The sequence below is a fragment of the Microcebus murinus genome, chromosome 9 (assembly GCF_040939455.1).
Source record: "Microcebus murinus isolate Inina chromosome 9, M.murinus_Inina_mat1.0, whole genome shotgun sequence".
In the NCBI taxonomy this organism is placed as follows: domain Eukaryota; kingdom Metazoa; phylum Chordata; class Mammalia; order Primates; family Cheirogaleidae; genus Microcebus; species Microcebus murinus.
Genome location: NC_134112.1, coordinates 83,688,455 through 83,702,849, shown reverse-complemented (window position 1 = coordinate 83,702,849; position 14,395 = coordinate 83,688,455). Strand labels below are relative to the sequence as shown.

Genomic DNA, 14,395 nt, shown 5'->3' with positions numbered 1-14,395 from the left:
CTAGAGCCGGGTGATACTCCACGGTGTGCGGAGACTAGAGCCGGGTGATACTCCACCGCGTGCGGAGACTAGAGCTGGGTGATACTCCACCATGTACAGAGACTAGAGCTGGGTGATACTCCACCATGTACAGAGACTAGATCTGGGTGATACTCCACGGTGTGCGGAGACTAGAGCTGGGTGATACTCCACGGTGTGCGGAGACTAGAGCTGGGTGATACTCCACGGTGTGCGGAGACTAGAGCTGGGTGATACTCCACCGCGTGCGGAGACTAGAGCTGGGTGATACTCCACCATGTACAGAGACTAGAGCTGGGTGATACTCCACGGTGTGCGGAGACTAGAGCTGGGTGATACTCCACGGTGTGCGGAGACTAGAGCTGGGTGATACTCCACGGTGTGCGGAGACTAGAGCTGGGTGATACTCCACCGCGTGCGGAGACTAGAGCTGGGTGATACTCCACCATGTACAGAGACTAGAGCTGGGTGATACTCCACCATGTACAGAGACTAGATCTGGGTGATACTCCACGGTGTGCGGAGACTAGAGCTGGGTGATACTCCACGGTGTGCGGAGACTAGAGCTGGGTGATACTCCACGGTGTGCGGAGACTAGAGCTGGGTGATACTCCACGGTGTGCGGAGACTAGAGCTGGGTGATACTCTACCGCGTGCGGAGACTAGAGCTGGGTGATACTCCACCATGTACAGAGACTAGAGCTGGGTGATACTCCACGGTGTGCGGAGACTAGAGCTGGGTGATACTCCACGGTGTGCGGAGACTAGAGCTGGGTGATACTCCGCCGCGTGCGGAGACTAGAGCTGGGTGGTACTCCACCATGTACAGAGACTAGAGCCGGGTGATACTCCACGGTGTGCGGAGACTAGAGCTGGGTGATACTCCACCGCGTGCGGAGACTAGAGCTGGGTGATACTCCACCGCGTGCGGAGACTAGAGCTGGGTGATACTCCGCCGCGTGCGGAGACTAGAGCTGGGTGATACTCCACGGCGTGCGGAGACTAGAGCTGGGTGATACTCCGCCGCGTGCGGAGACTAGAGCTGGGTGATACTCCACGGTGTGCGGAGACTAGAGCTGGGTGATACTCCACCGCGTGCGGAGACTAGAGCTGGGTGATACTCCACCATGTACAGAGACTAGAGCTGGGTGATACTCCACCATGTACAGAGACTAGAGCTGGGTGGTACTCCACCGCGTGCGGAGACTAGAGCTGGGTGATACTCCACGGTGTGCGGAGACTAGAGCTGGGTGATACTCCACGGTGTGCGGAGACTAGAGCTGGGTGATACTCCACGGTGTGCGGAGACTAGAGCTGGGTGATACTCCACGGTGTGCGGAGACTAGAGCTGGGTGATACTCCACCGCGTGCGGAGACTAGAGCTGGGTGATACTCCACGGCGTGCGGAGACTAGAGCTGGGTGATACTCCACGGCGTGCGGAGACTAGAGCTGGGTGATACTCCACCATGTACAGAGACTAAAGCTGGGTGATACTCCACGGTGTGCGGAGACTAGAGCTGGGTGATACTCCACCGCGTGCGGAGACCAGAGCTGGGTGATACTCCACGGCGTGCGGAGACTAGAGCTGGGTGATACTCCACCATGTACAGAGACTAGAGCTGGGTGATACTCCACGGTGTGCGGAGACTAGAGCTGGGTGATACTCCACGGTGTGCAGAGACTAGAGCTGGGTGATACTCCACCATGTACAGAGACTAGAGCTGGGTGATACTCCACGGCGTGCGGAGACTAGAGCTGGGTGATACTCCGCCGCGTGCGGAGACTAGAGCTGGGTGGTACTCCACCATGTACAGAGACTAGAGCCGGGTGATACTCCACCGCGTGCAGAGACTAGAGCTGGGTGATACTCCACGGTGTGCGGAGACTAGAGCTGGGTGATACTCCACCATGTACAGAGACTAGAGCTGGGTGATACTCCACGGTGTGCAGAGACTAGAGCTGGGTGATACTCCACCATGTACAGAGACTAGAGCTGGGTGATACTCCACGGTGTGCGGAGACTAGAGCTGGGTGGTACTCCACCATGTACAGAGACTAGAGCTGGGTGATACTCCACCATGTACAGAGACTAGAGCTGGGTGATACTCCACGGTGTGCAGAGACTAGAGCTGGGTGATACTCCGCGGCGTGCGGAGACTAGAGCTGGGTGATACTCCACCATGTACAGAGACTAGAGCTGGGTGATACTCCGCCGCGTGCGGAGACTAGAGCTGGGTGATACTCCACCATGTACAGAGACTAGAGCTGGGTGGTACTCCCCCGCGTGCGGAGACTAGAGCTGGGTGATACTCCGCCGCGTGCGGAGACTGCATTTTGTTTATCCATTGACGGATCCCTGGACACTTGGGTGTCTCCGGCTTTTGGCTACTGTGGTCAGTGCTGCTGTGAACGTGGGTGTACCGGCATCTGCCTTAGTCTCTGCCCTAGTTCTTTTGGGCGTATACCGGGGAGTGGAATTGCTGGGTGGCTGTCCCCTTCTAGCTGACCTCCGGGACAAAGGTTTGAGCACCTGCAGCAGGGCAGGGGGAGGGACTGCTCTGATGGGCCCGGGTCCCACCGCTGGCCCATCTGCAGACCACTCCTCTGGCTCCCTCTCTTTCTCCTCGATTCCCCTATAGCCTCCTCTGTCCCGCTCTCCCTTTCCCGCTTCCATCCCCCCTGCGTCACTGTCCCTCCTCTGCTCCCGTTGGGTGACCAGAGGAGACGACCACCCCAAATCATGGAATCATGCCTGACGAAGATGGACGGGGCCTTGGAGTCCACCCAGTCGCTAGATAAGGAAGCTGAGTCCCAGAGCGGGAGGCGATGTGCTCAGAGTTCCGTAGCTCATCAGGAGCTCAGCCGGCTCTAGAGCTAGCTCGAGTCTCCTCCCTCCAGGCCTCAGCCTTGTGATGGCGCAGCTTTCCATGACGGAGGGAGCTATTCCACTCATATTTGCTTTGGGACTGGGCAGGGACAGTGGCCTGGTTGCCTGGGCCTCCTCCCATCGGCCATGTCCGCCTGGCTTACTCTGCTGGGGACGAGAGCTGGGGCAGGGGGAGAGCAGCCCCTGCCAGTCGCTGGCAGAGCACCCACCCTCTTTCCTCTGGCCCCATTCCCCCCAGCCCTCCCAGACAGAGCTGACAGCCTCTGGAGAAAGGCCGTCTGGGCCCTGAGGCTCCAGGACTAAGCATGACATTGCTAGCGTCCAGAGGAGCTCAGCGTGTGTCTGATGTGAGAGACATTTCTTTGGGTCAGAACATCCCCAGAGCTCAGCCAGAAGCTTCAGGATTTAAACTGTCTCTGGGACCCATTCCAGAGCATTCCCAAATGCCAGACTCAGCCCGAATATGGAAGCCCCCCTTACCCCCTCTCCCCAACCCCGCCGTGGTCCAGATTCGCATTCCTGAGGCAGAGCGAGGCCCTCACCACGGAGCTTCTTGGAGGCCTCTCTGTCCCAACCCTTGGCAGCCTGGAACTTGGCAGGCAGAGCAGCCATCAGCCCACAGTGGGACAGGACACCGGGTCAGTCTCTGCTGGGTAGCAGAGAGCCAGAGGAGACCAGGAGTGTCAGGCCCTGGCGTGAGCAGGGAAGGCATGAAAACGGAAGTTGAAGAGGGCAGGGATGGCCCTGTGAGGAGTGGCCTCAAGACGGGACGCCAAGGCCTGGGATTTCTCAGTCCCATTCCTTCCCACCCAGGGTGGGGCTATGGGGCAGGCGTGAGAGCCTGGGGCCTCCTGTGGTGTGTCTGAAGGAGAGTGGCGCTGGGGAACATCCGGGGTGTGTCTGCAGGAACCTTCTTGCCCTTTGGCTTCCAGGCTAACCAACCTGAGCCTGCCCTCTGTCCCCAGGACTGCCCCCAGCTGCTGCGAGTGGACAAGATCCTGGTGCCCGTGGAGGTGATCAAGCCCATCACTCTGAAGGCCAAGAACCTCCCCCAGCCCCAGTCCGGGCAGCGCGGCTACGAGTGCGTCCTGAACATCCAGGGCAGCGAGGAGAGGGTGCCGGCCCTGCGCTTCAACAGCTCCAGCGTGCAGTGCCAGAACACCTCTGTGAGTCGCCACCCCACCCCCCACTGCCGCCCCACCCCCCACTGCCGTCCCACCCCCCACTGCCCTCTCCTGGCAGCCCATCAGCTCCGCTCACAGGGCCTTCCCCCAACTCTGCTGGTGCCACCACGCCCCTTAGCACCTGTCCCAGTAGCACGCTGTGGTCTGAGCCACCAAGTGTCTGGCCCACTTGTAGCCATGGTGGACGAGGGTCCTCTGCCCAAGGCAGGGCAAAAGGGACTCCTGGACCAGCCGGAGGGCTGCCAACCCCTGTTTGTGGGCAGATGCTGGGCACCAGGAACATTCATGTCCATCCTCTTTCCTGAGAGAAGCTCTGGAAGCCCTAGGTCTTGCCTTCCCGCCAGGTCTGACCTGAGTACCCCATGTGGGCCCACAAAGCCCCCACTGCCTGCACCCCTACATGGAGGCTGCTTCCCAGCTAAACAGGCTGAGCACCCACCAGAGAGACTGTCAAATGGGAGGGGCCGGCCAGGAGCATGCTGCCCACATCGGCACAACCCGCCGAGTTCAGAAATCCACGTTCAGCCCCAGCACTGCCCCCAGGCTGCCGACAGCTGTCCCCCATGAGGAGCCCTACCTACCATCACCTTTCCTGCCTCCTCCTCCTCTCTGGCCTTGTCGCCTTTGCCACCACCGCTCTGGTATCTCATTCTCCATCTGGGCTCCTTTCTTTGTACCCAGAGGCTCAGAGACAAATATTAGACTTATGGACTCATAATATTTTCAAGATTTAAGAAACTTTAAAGATCTTCGTTGTACAAAAGAGAAAACAGAGGCCCAGAACCAGGGGCAGATCTAGGTGTGTGGGGCTGGACTTGCACGGTTGGGGACCTTCTTTAAGACTGAAATATGCTAGGTACAGGATTAGATGCTCAGGCAGGCCTTAGAAGGGGCCATAGAAGCAAGTGCAGCCCTGAAGCTGGAGCATTATTCACTTTGGGGAGACGAGCCCCAAATGCATTAGAAGGTGAGGAAACTTGCCCAAGGTTACATGGTTAGTGAGTGGCAGAGTTGGCCTGGACTTAGAGTCCCTTCAGGTATCACACTGCTTCCTGTTCATCCTCCTTACTACCGGGAACTTATATACAGTGTCTGTATTTGGGATTGTGACATGGGACCAGGAGAGTCCCAGACAAAGGACTTCATGGGGACAGCCCACTCTTCCTGCAGGAAGCAGTCTAGAGCATAAATGGAGCTCAGAGAGGCCCAATCACTTGCCCAAGGTCACTCAGCATTCCAGGCACTGAACTGGTCACTGATCTCACCACCTCCGAAAGCCCAGATGTGTCCCCACAGCTTCCCAAGTGCACGTCCGCCTCCTCCCCTGGCAGCCAGGCTGTTTCAGATTTCTGCAGCACTCCAGATTAAACCTGCAAGCAAAGGGACGTTAGACACCTCCAATTTGCTCGTAAATCCTGAGGCCAAGCAGACCAGCCCCAAAGGTTTGACTCAAGTATTAATAATTCTCCCTAAAACCAACTCCTTCTGGAGAGAGACCCCCATTTGGGCCCCACATTTGATCTGCGGAAGGCTGCCAGGGTCTCAACCACGGGGAAAATGGCTTTGTTTCCTTGGAGAAGCGGCTCCGGGATCCAGGAGGCAGCGGGAGGGAGGACAGAGCCCGCGGCCTCGGACGATGGCCGTGCCCTCAGTTCCCCGAGAGGCGGATGCAGATATCCCAAGACTCAGGCCGCCCCAGTGAAGTAGACGAAGGTGCCCAGGGTAACGGCGTCATTTGGTCCTGTAAACCCCTTGGTCAGAGCTCCCTCCGTGCCCCCGGGGACTCACTCCAGCTTCCAGGAAGCTCCTTGGGACCCCGGGCCCTTTTAATTACTGCCAGAATTGGAAGCAGATTGAGTCGAAATGTCCTCAGCATTTCCTAGGCCGAGAGCTGCCTGAGCAAGTCCTTGGTCTCAGGGAGCTCCCCGAGTGTGGGAGCGAAACAGAGCCCCCTGGGAACAAGGGCACAGACAGGGTCTCAGCGGTCCCAGGCCGGTGAGAGCCTTCTGATCCTCCATGGTGTCCCCACAGGGTGCCTGGTGCTGGCACCCCGGTTGACACTTGTGGGAAGAAGGAGACCTCGAGCTCCAGCATGGCCATCTGTTTGTCTGATGCTGCGTTCTTGGGATTCGAGAAATCAGCAGGTCACGCAGCTCCCCCCGTGGGGACTTCACATGTGGAAGCCTGAGGCCCCAGGGCGCAGTGGTCAGTTCTGCTTCTGGCCTGAGGCCCCACCACCAAGGACAGGGCTAGACTCCGGGAGGAGCCCCCCCCCCCACCTCCCAGGACCCACTGGAATCAGATGGTTCAGGAGGGCTTGGCTCCGACTTTTCCCAGAAGCCTCCTCTTTCACGGGGGGGGGGGGGGGGGGAGAGGGGGGGGGTCGTGGGGTCCCAATTTAAACACAGCTCTGGGCCAGGATGTGGCTTGTCACTAGGTGACTTCCTTAAAAAATCTCTGGGCATTATCAGGGCAAGCCTCCCCTCACCATAGTTGTAGGAAACAAGATGGCATCAGGCAGGAATAGACCTGGGAAAATATCTACTTGATCCTGTTACAGATGGGGTCTCCAAGGCCCAGAGAGGGCAAGTGGCCATCCCCAGGTCACACAGCAAGTAAGGTACAAATTTGAAACAAAAGCCAGTCTCACAACCCGCCCCTAATCACAGATGGGCGACCAACAGCAGCAGAGAACTTACCCAGCGCTGGCATCGTCAGTGGGAGCAAGGTCTGCTGAGCCCCAGAGAGGGCTGTGCAGTGGAGGAGACTGACTCCCGTCCTAAATGCATGAGCAACTTGGAACGGTGGGGGTGGGGGCCCTAACAGAGAAACCGCTGGGTTTGTGACGGCAGAAGGAGGGTGACAAGGAGGCCTCAGAGGACAGCAGAGACAGAGGGGAGGCGCAGGAAGCTGAGCGTGGGTGAGGCGCTGGGCTGCGTGGGCGGTGGAGGGCCTCCCAGCCCCACCGTGGGGGGACTCCCACTCCCCCTCTGGGGGCCGTGGGAGGAGGGCAGGGCGGCCCACAGGCAGCGGCTGAGGGGGAGCGACTGTGGGCACCCATGGCCTACTTTAGACCAAGGCTCCGGGAAAATGTCAAGTGCTGCTAATAATAGTGGCCGCCGCCACCTCTCAGGTGCGGAGTCACAAGAGCGAGTGGGCCGCAAAGGGCATCTGGCTGGCTAGAGCGCCGGTCCTGAGGGCCGGGGGCTTCCACAGAGCCGCAGAGGCTCTCGCTTTCTCTTGGCACTTTAATCTACCACGCGCAACACAGCAGTGGGGAGAGTGACGGAAGAGAACTCGTCCCCTCCCTACTTCCCTGGAACACGGCTGGGAAGGGTCTGTTGAGCCCTCTGGAGTCCCAGAGACGGACACGGCGCACGTGCCAGCTTCCCGAGTCACGCTCGCTCTGTCGTGCTGATGTAATTGCCCAAATGGTAGTGTTTTCCAGCAAAATATCTCGGAGCTCAGGACAAGGGAATGATTAGAGGAAAGAATGTCTCAATCACACAGAGGTCTCCTCTCTGCTTTAGAAGGAGTAGAAGCTGGGGGCTCACACTTTCCCAAGGTAATGGGGAAAGTCGTCCATTAGCCTGGCCGTGGTGTGCCAGACCCTGATTGAGACACTTAACCTCCTGGCCCCTGGGAGCCTGTGACTTGTCCCCCCTCAGCGCTGAGCTTTGTGCAGATTAACTGCCCCTGATTACAGAGAGCTATATAAATGCTAAGTGGAGCCAGTGGTCCAGGCTCCCCAGCTGTCTGAAGAGGCAGAGAAGCCCCCCACCCCCCAGGAACAAGAGAGACTTCCCCAGAGACCTGGGGGAAGGGAGCACCTGGGGTTAATGATTTCTGTAATGTTTCATAGCTGTGATCCCAGGATTGGGAGAAAGAAAGAGAAAGCAATGGCCAGCATATTTGATCCTTAAAATCTTTTTTTTTATTTTCAATTTCCTCCAAAAGGAAAATACGTGCGTACACACACATGCACACCAGAACACATAAGCGATCTCATATGCACGCGTCCCCGTGTGTATCCAGCGTCTGGCACATAAACACTGAATGCATGACTGCTATTATTATTGCATACAAACAAACACAGGGAATGCAAATATAGTTTTGCATAGCATCCCCTAAATAGATACACACAGATTAAAATACACAACGTTTGAGTGCTTAGACAGTCACCATTCTAAGAGGATTCCATGCATGATCTTGAATCCTTATAACAGTCCTATGTTGTAACCCGTAAATAGGTGTGTGCTGTTTCTAATTCCTGTTTTACCAACAAGGAAATTGAGCCTTGTATCATTTGCTCACGCTCACATAGCTGGTCACTGGCAGAACCATTTTGTAGCACTGTGTGTGTGTGTGTGTGTGTGTGTGTGTGTGTGTGTGTGTGTGTGCACATTTATGGAGATAACATGGAAATGTGCACTAACGTCTTCTCAAGTCAGCATGCATACAAATACATTCATGCACTCGGACACACACACACACACACACACACATATGCAGAATTTTTTGCCTTTTTCTCTGGGGATTTTAGGTCCTTCCTGAGAGAGGGATTGAAGATCTGTTGATCTTCAGCCAACATACCCCTAGTCACCACCTGCTGGGTGCTGGCCAGGCCCAGTCCTGAGAGCAGAAGCCGGGCTCCAGTCCCGACCCAGCCACTGGCAGCTCTGCCTGTCCCAGCACAGCCTCCAGGTGATCAGATGGTGCCTGGTCAGGATTAGAACAACAGCCTTGCCTCTAGCTGCCAGCCCGAACCTGCCCTGACCACCTTTCCCCACTGGGACCTTTGAGGAAGGCGATTGGAAGGACGGGAAAGGAGTGCAGGGCTGAAGGAGGGAATGGGAAGGGAGGATTGGAAGTGTGTGCGCCCGCTCTCCCTCCCTCTTGCCCCCTCACACACGGGAGAGCACCCCTCTTTTACCCTCCTCCTCCGCTGGGGTAGTCATCCCTCTCCCCGCTTCTAGCAGATTCTCTAACTTTGGCCAGCACCGGAGTCACAGGGAAGCCCTTTCCAAAGGCTCCCCATCTCTAGAGAGTCCAAGTCAGCAGGCTGGGGGGCCTGGAATCTGCATTTTTTGGGCCCCCTAGGTGATTCTGATGAAGGGGTCCACAGACCGCTGAGAATGAGCAGTGTAGAGTGGAAGAGGTTTCTTAAGAAAACTCGGGACAACTTAGGATGACCCAGCCTGACCCGGACGCAGAGAGACTGCATCTCCGGGTTGTCGTGCAATGTTCAAAGTCTCCCCGCCGATTCTGAGGGGCCAGGAAGCTTTGCTTTGCTCTGCGAGCCCAGCGCCTGCCCCGGGCCCGGGTGGCATGGGTCATAAGAGAGCCTGTGCACAAGCGCCGATGGTGCGGGGCAAACCACTCCACCGTGGGAGAACCCCAACGCAGCTCCCTGCCCTGAGCGCGTCTCCGGGAGTGAATTAAAACTCTGGACCCCAGAGCAGAGCCTGCAGAAGCCCGGAGGCGCATCCCGCCTCTGTTCAGCATGTTCACGTGGGAGCACATCGTGCAATTTAGGAATTGAGGGCGATTTCCTGGGTTGAGGATGATAACATCTCCTTTAAAGTAGGCCACAGGCCTACTCCTGCTCAGAGGCAGAGGCGTGGACACCTGGCCCCTGAGCGGCTCCCAGGCAGACGTTCCCCCTGCCCTCCCCTCGGTGAAGGGCTGCAGCCAGCTTAGGGGAGCCAGGATGTCCATCAACAATACCCAACCCCCAAATCAGCCCCTCCGAACTTTAACTCTGAGTTAGCCTCTGGGCTCTGCAAACACAACTTCAAAACCAGCCCCCTGGACTAGCCCCTTCCAACAAATCACCAGCCCCTCCTCTACAGAAACTCTATCTCAATTCCCTCCCCTGTTCCCACCCCCTATGGTGGGTGCAGTCTGGTGGAATGATGAGAAAATCACCAAGTAGGGACTGAAAATGCTGCCCAGGACAAGCTCTGGGTTCCCTCCACCCACCCTCTTTCTCCAGGACAGGGAAGGGTCTGCTATCCAAAGGCAGATCGGGGGTGGGCATGTCCGGGGACAGCCCCTTCACCCAGCACCCCCAAGACAGCACCCTCCCTTCTCCCCACTCTCCACCCCACCTCTTAGCCAGGACCAGGGGTGTCAGACTCCCGAGGAGGGCCAGGCAGGGGAGCAGGACTTGAGGGGACCATATGCAGGTCTGGAGGCAGCCCCCTGGGGCAGCAGCACGGCAGGAATCCAGGCAGCTGGGCCCTCAGCATCCAGCCCCAGTCCCCCAGGTCTGTCCTCCCGGGTCCCCTCAGGCTCTCCCACCTCCATCCTCCTTCCTTTCTCACTCTCTGCAGCCACCCCCTGCCTGGGGATTGCTCACCCCTCTCTAGGTCTTCTGTAGAGCATCCACCTACCCTGGACGTTTCCCAGGAATTAATTTCCCAATCTTATTGCTCGCCTGGCCAGGCCTAGTGGCCAGGGCTCCCTGGGCAATCAGGGAGGAAGTGGGCTCCTCCCTCAGTTAACATCCTGGGAAAGCCCGCTGGGTGGGAACAGGCCTCCTGCTATAGCCTCCTTGCTGAGACCCACAGGAGGTGACCGAGTGGCTTGCTCCATCTGTTCCTTGAGCTGGCACCCACGTGGGCTCGCAGGCCTGATCCCACCCAGCCTCTCCACTACGTGCTGCCCCCCCCCCACAGGTGCATGTGCGTGCTCGTGTGCACACACGTGCACAGACTGGGCCGGTCCTTAGCCCTGTGAGCTCCTCCCTGACATCTCTGTGACCTGGCTTTCTTCTCCCTCCCACCTCCCGACCCGCCTGGCTGCAGTATTCCTACGAAGGCATGGAGATCAACAACCTGCCCGTGGAGCTGACGGTTGTGTGGAACGGGCACTTCAACATCGACAACCCGGCTCAGAACAAAGGTGGGCAAGGGCTGGGCCTGGTGGGAGAGGGGGAGGGAGGGAACAGCCTTGCGATCTGGCAGGTGCATTCTGCCCCCACCTCCCAGTGGCTGAGTCCCCCACTCAGCCTCTCCACCATCCATACTTCTCAGTTACCTCTCAGGCAGGGGCTCCACACAGCTGGTGGCTTCGGGGAGGGGTGGTGGCATGAGTAGGACCTGGGGGAAGGGCTGCGGAGTGCTGAGAGCGACAGGTCCATGGCTGCCCCACGCAGTTCCTCTGCTCAGGCCTGGAGTTCCTTTCTGGTTCTTCTCCGCATCAGAATGGTTAAGGGTGGGGAGCTGCCCTGGTGTCCCACCACTCCAGGCTGGGACTGTGCTCCTTGTCCCTCCCCCACCCCTCCTGGCTCCACAGCGCCCCTTGCCCTCTGCCCCCTGCAGTTCACCTCTACAAGTGCGGAGCCATGCGTGAGAGCTGCGGGCTGTGCCTCAAGGCCGACCCAGACTTCGCATGCGGCTGGTGCCAGGGCCCGGGCCAGTGCACCCTGCGCCAGCACTGCCCTGCCCAGGAGAGCCGCTGGCTGGAGCTGTCGGGCCCCAACAGCAAGTGCACGAACCCCCGCATCACGGAGGTAAGCTGGGGCGGGGCCTGCAGCCCGAGTGGGCACGCTCCAGGCTGCTGCACCACGCCCCACCGGAGACCAGGGCCCGGAAACTGCCCAGCCATGGCATCGGTCACCCCAGTGGTCGTGGTTGCTGGGTGGACTCAGTTGCTCCCCCTGGTCGGGCAGCATACTAGTTTCTCTCCCAGCTTTCCTGGATGCTTAGGCTTGGATCAGAGACCCTTCCCTTGTCAAAGGGCATCAACTGTCCTGTTGGAGATTCCGAGTGAGCTGTGACCAGGACTCAGTCCTCGCCAGCCCTTCCCTTTGAGAGTCACAGAGGCAACACCGTGAAGCTCTACCAGTGGCAGCCTCACCAAGCGCTGGCCAGTGAGAGGCAGCTGCCTGGGGTCCAGGGGGCAGAGCCCAGCCCTGGGGAGGTGGAGGTCACCATGGAGAGGACTCTCCCAAAGCAAGCCCTGAGCTGCGAGATGGAGCACAGGTCAGGAGCACCACAGGGACACAGGTTGTGGAGCAAAGGCCCAGTGAGGGGCACGGGGAAGAGGTAAACATGCAGATACGTGGTCACAGAGAACAGGGTTTGAAGCCAGCCTCCACCAGCTAACTGCTGGGTGGCTCGGGGCTAAGTCACCACTGTCTCTGTGCCTCACCTTCCTCATCTGTGTGGTGGGCCTGAGCACAGGAGGATTGCATGAGTATATACACGCAAAGTGCCCGTGCTCTGTGCCCAGCCCACGGGACTCCCCCAACCCCCTCCCCGTTCATCATCATTAAAATCGTTGCCAGGGATGTCCAAGCCGAGGAATCACTGCCCCTGCGGTGGATTTAGGTAGCACCGTCTCTTTACCTCCCCACCGCCCACTCCCAGCAGAAAGACCACCTAAGCTACCCCCTTCCACTGTTGCTAGGGTCCCTTGCTCCCCTCTTACAATAAAGAAGAGGGGTGCATCGCTCTATCCGAGTGTTCCTCCACAGCTACAGCTGTGTGTCTAGCATAGCACTTAGCACACAGTAGGTGCTCTAAACCTCTTTGCCAGTGTGGACGCTGATGCTCAGGTGAAGCAGCTGGGGTGGGGGAGAGGGGGAGAAGAGCAAGCTCAGGCTCTGCCTCAGTCAACACTGAGGACACACCAGTCGCTGGCTTTGTGCGCAGTTTCGCAAATGCACACATGGCCCGATAATCTCGCAAGACAGGCACGGTCACATGTCTTGTCTGTGTGTAGCGTGTTACAGCTTGCACGGTACCTTCACACCTGCTACCTTTCCTGTCCTCGCAACACCCTGTTTTGTCGTGTTGCTGGGGCTGCCGTTACAAAGCATCACAAACTGGGCGGCTTAGGCAATAGTCTCGCAGTTCTGGAGGTAGACGTCCAAGATCAAGGAGTCAGCGGGCCTGGTTCCCTCAAAGGCTGGGAGGGAGAATCTGCACCAGATCCCTTTCCCTGGCCTGTGGCTGGCCGTCTTCTCCACGTGGGGCTCCCACCGTCTCTGTGCACGTCTCTCTGTGTCCAAAGTTCCCCCTTTCAAGAGGTCATATTGTACCAAAGCCCACCCTAATGACCTCAGTTAAACCTGGTGGCTCTGTGAAGACTCCATCTTCAAATAAGGTCACATTCTCAAGTACTAAGGGTTAGGACCTCAACATGTGAGTTTGGGGTGGGGACACATGGCCAACCCATAATTCCTGCCACGGCCAGGGTTATTATCACCCTTTCCCAGACAGAGACCAGTGCTCAGAGAGGAGTGTTTACTCTAACCAAGTGTAAATAAAATGGGCCTGAGTCCCAGGTCTCTGGATCCCTAGATGAATGTCCCCTGTACCGCAGTGGAAGGACTTGGCCCCGCCTCCCTACTGTGATGTACACCAGGATGGTGGAAGCTGGAAGGATCTGGGCTTTGTGAGTGAGCAGCCTCACCCAGCAATGCAGCCCCTAGGGGTGGCCTGCAAAATGTGCCCACATTTTAGCCCTCTACCCTCCACATCCCTGCTCTAGTCTAGACTCTATCTAGACTCTCAGCCCCCCACTTCAGTCTCCTGTGCAGGTAGGAATCTAAACCGTGATTCTCAAACTGGGGGAAAATATTTGTGCATTTAACCTACAGAATGACCTGGAAGAGGAGGCAGGTGGACCTCCCCTCTCCCCACTGTCCCGGCCCCACACCCCGGCCAGGGCTCCCTTCCCACCCCCACTCTCACCCCTGCACCTCTGCCACGGAGCCGCTGCTCCCTGAGCCCGTAATGAGAAACTGTCCCTGGGGGCTTTGGCACATGGCCGCTAATGGTGTGTCTGGTGCAATTGGTGGGACTTGCTTTTCTCTTGGCCTGGGTCCAAGAAAATCGCAGGGAGGGGATGGCAAATTAAACAAATCTCCCTGCAACGGAGGCTGTTTACTGCCTCCTTGCTGGCATTGGCCCTGGGGGAACCTGGGAAACCAAGCGCTGGGCCAGAGATAAAACTCCTTGTTCAGAATGACAAAATAGGGTTAGACTATCATGGGGACGCTGCTGCCAGGTGCCAGTGGCGCTTTGGGGACCAGCTGGGCAGGCATTTGGGAAGAACAGACACTCCCACTCCCTGTCTTCCTCGCATCTGCCCATCTCCGTCACACAGAAATGCGCCCGAGTCTCCAGGGAAGCTGTTTTTCCCCTGTGATGGGACCCGCTTATGCACGTGCTCACACCTATGTGCGTGTTCACTCACAAACATGCCCTCCTGCACACGGGGCTGCGTAGGAGGCAGCAGGTAGCTGGACTGTTGTCGCTGAGCAGCCTCACTGGCAGAGCTGCCACTGGAGGC

At 58.0% G+C, this 14,395-nt stretch overlaps 1 protein-coding gene across 1 annotated transcript in view; it reads left to right on the top strand.

The window, feature by feature from the left end:
* The window catches only part of PLXNA4 (plexin A4), a 424,461-nt gene that overhangs the window by 337,661 nt on the left and 72,405 nt on the right, over window positions 1–14,395 (top strand). Inside the window, exons 10-12 of the mRNA XM_012739739.3 lie at window positions 3,872–4,072; window positions 10,900–10,996; window positions 11,416–11,606. Coding sequence (XP_012595193.1) covers window positions 3,872–4,072; window positions 10,900–10,996; window positions 11,416–11,606 — 489 coding nt within the window. The remainder of the gene's footprint in view (window positions 1–3,871; window positions 4,073–10,899; window positions 10,997–11,415; window positions 11,607–14,395) is intronic.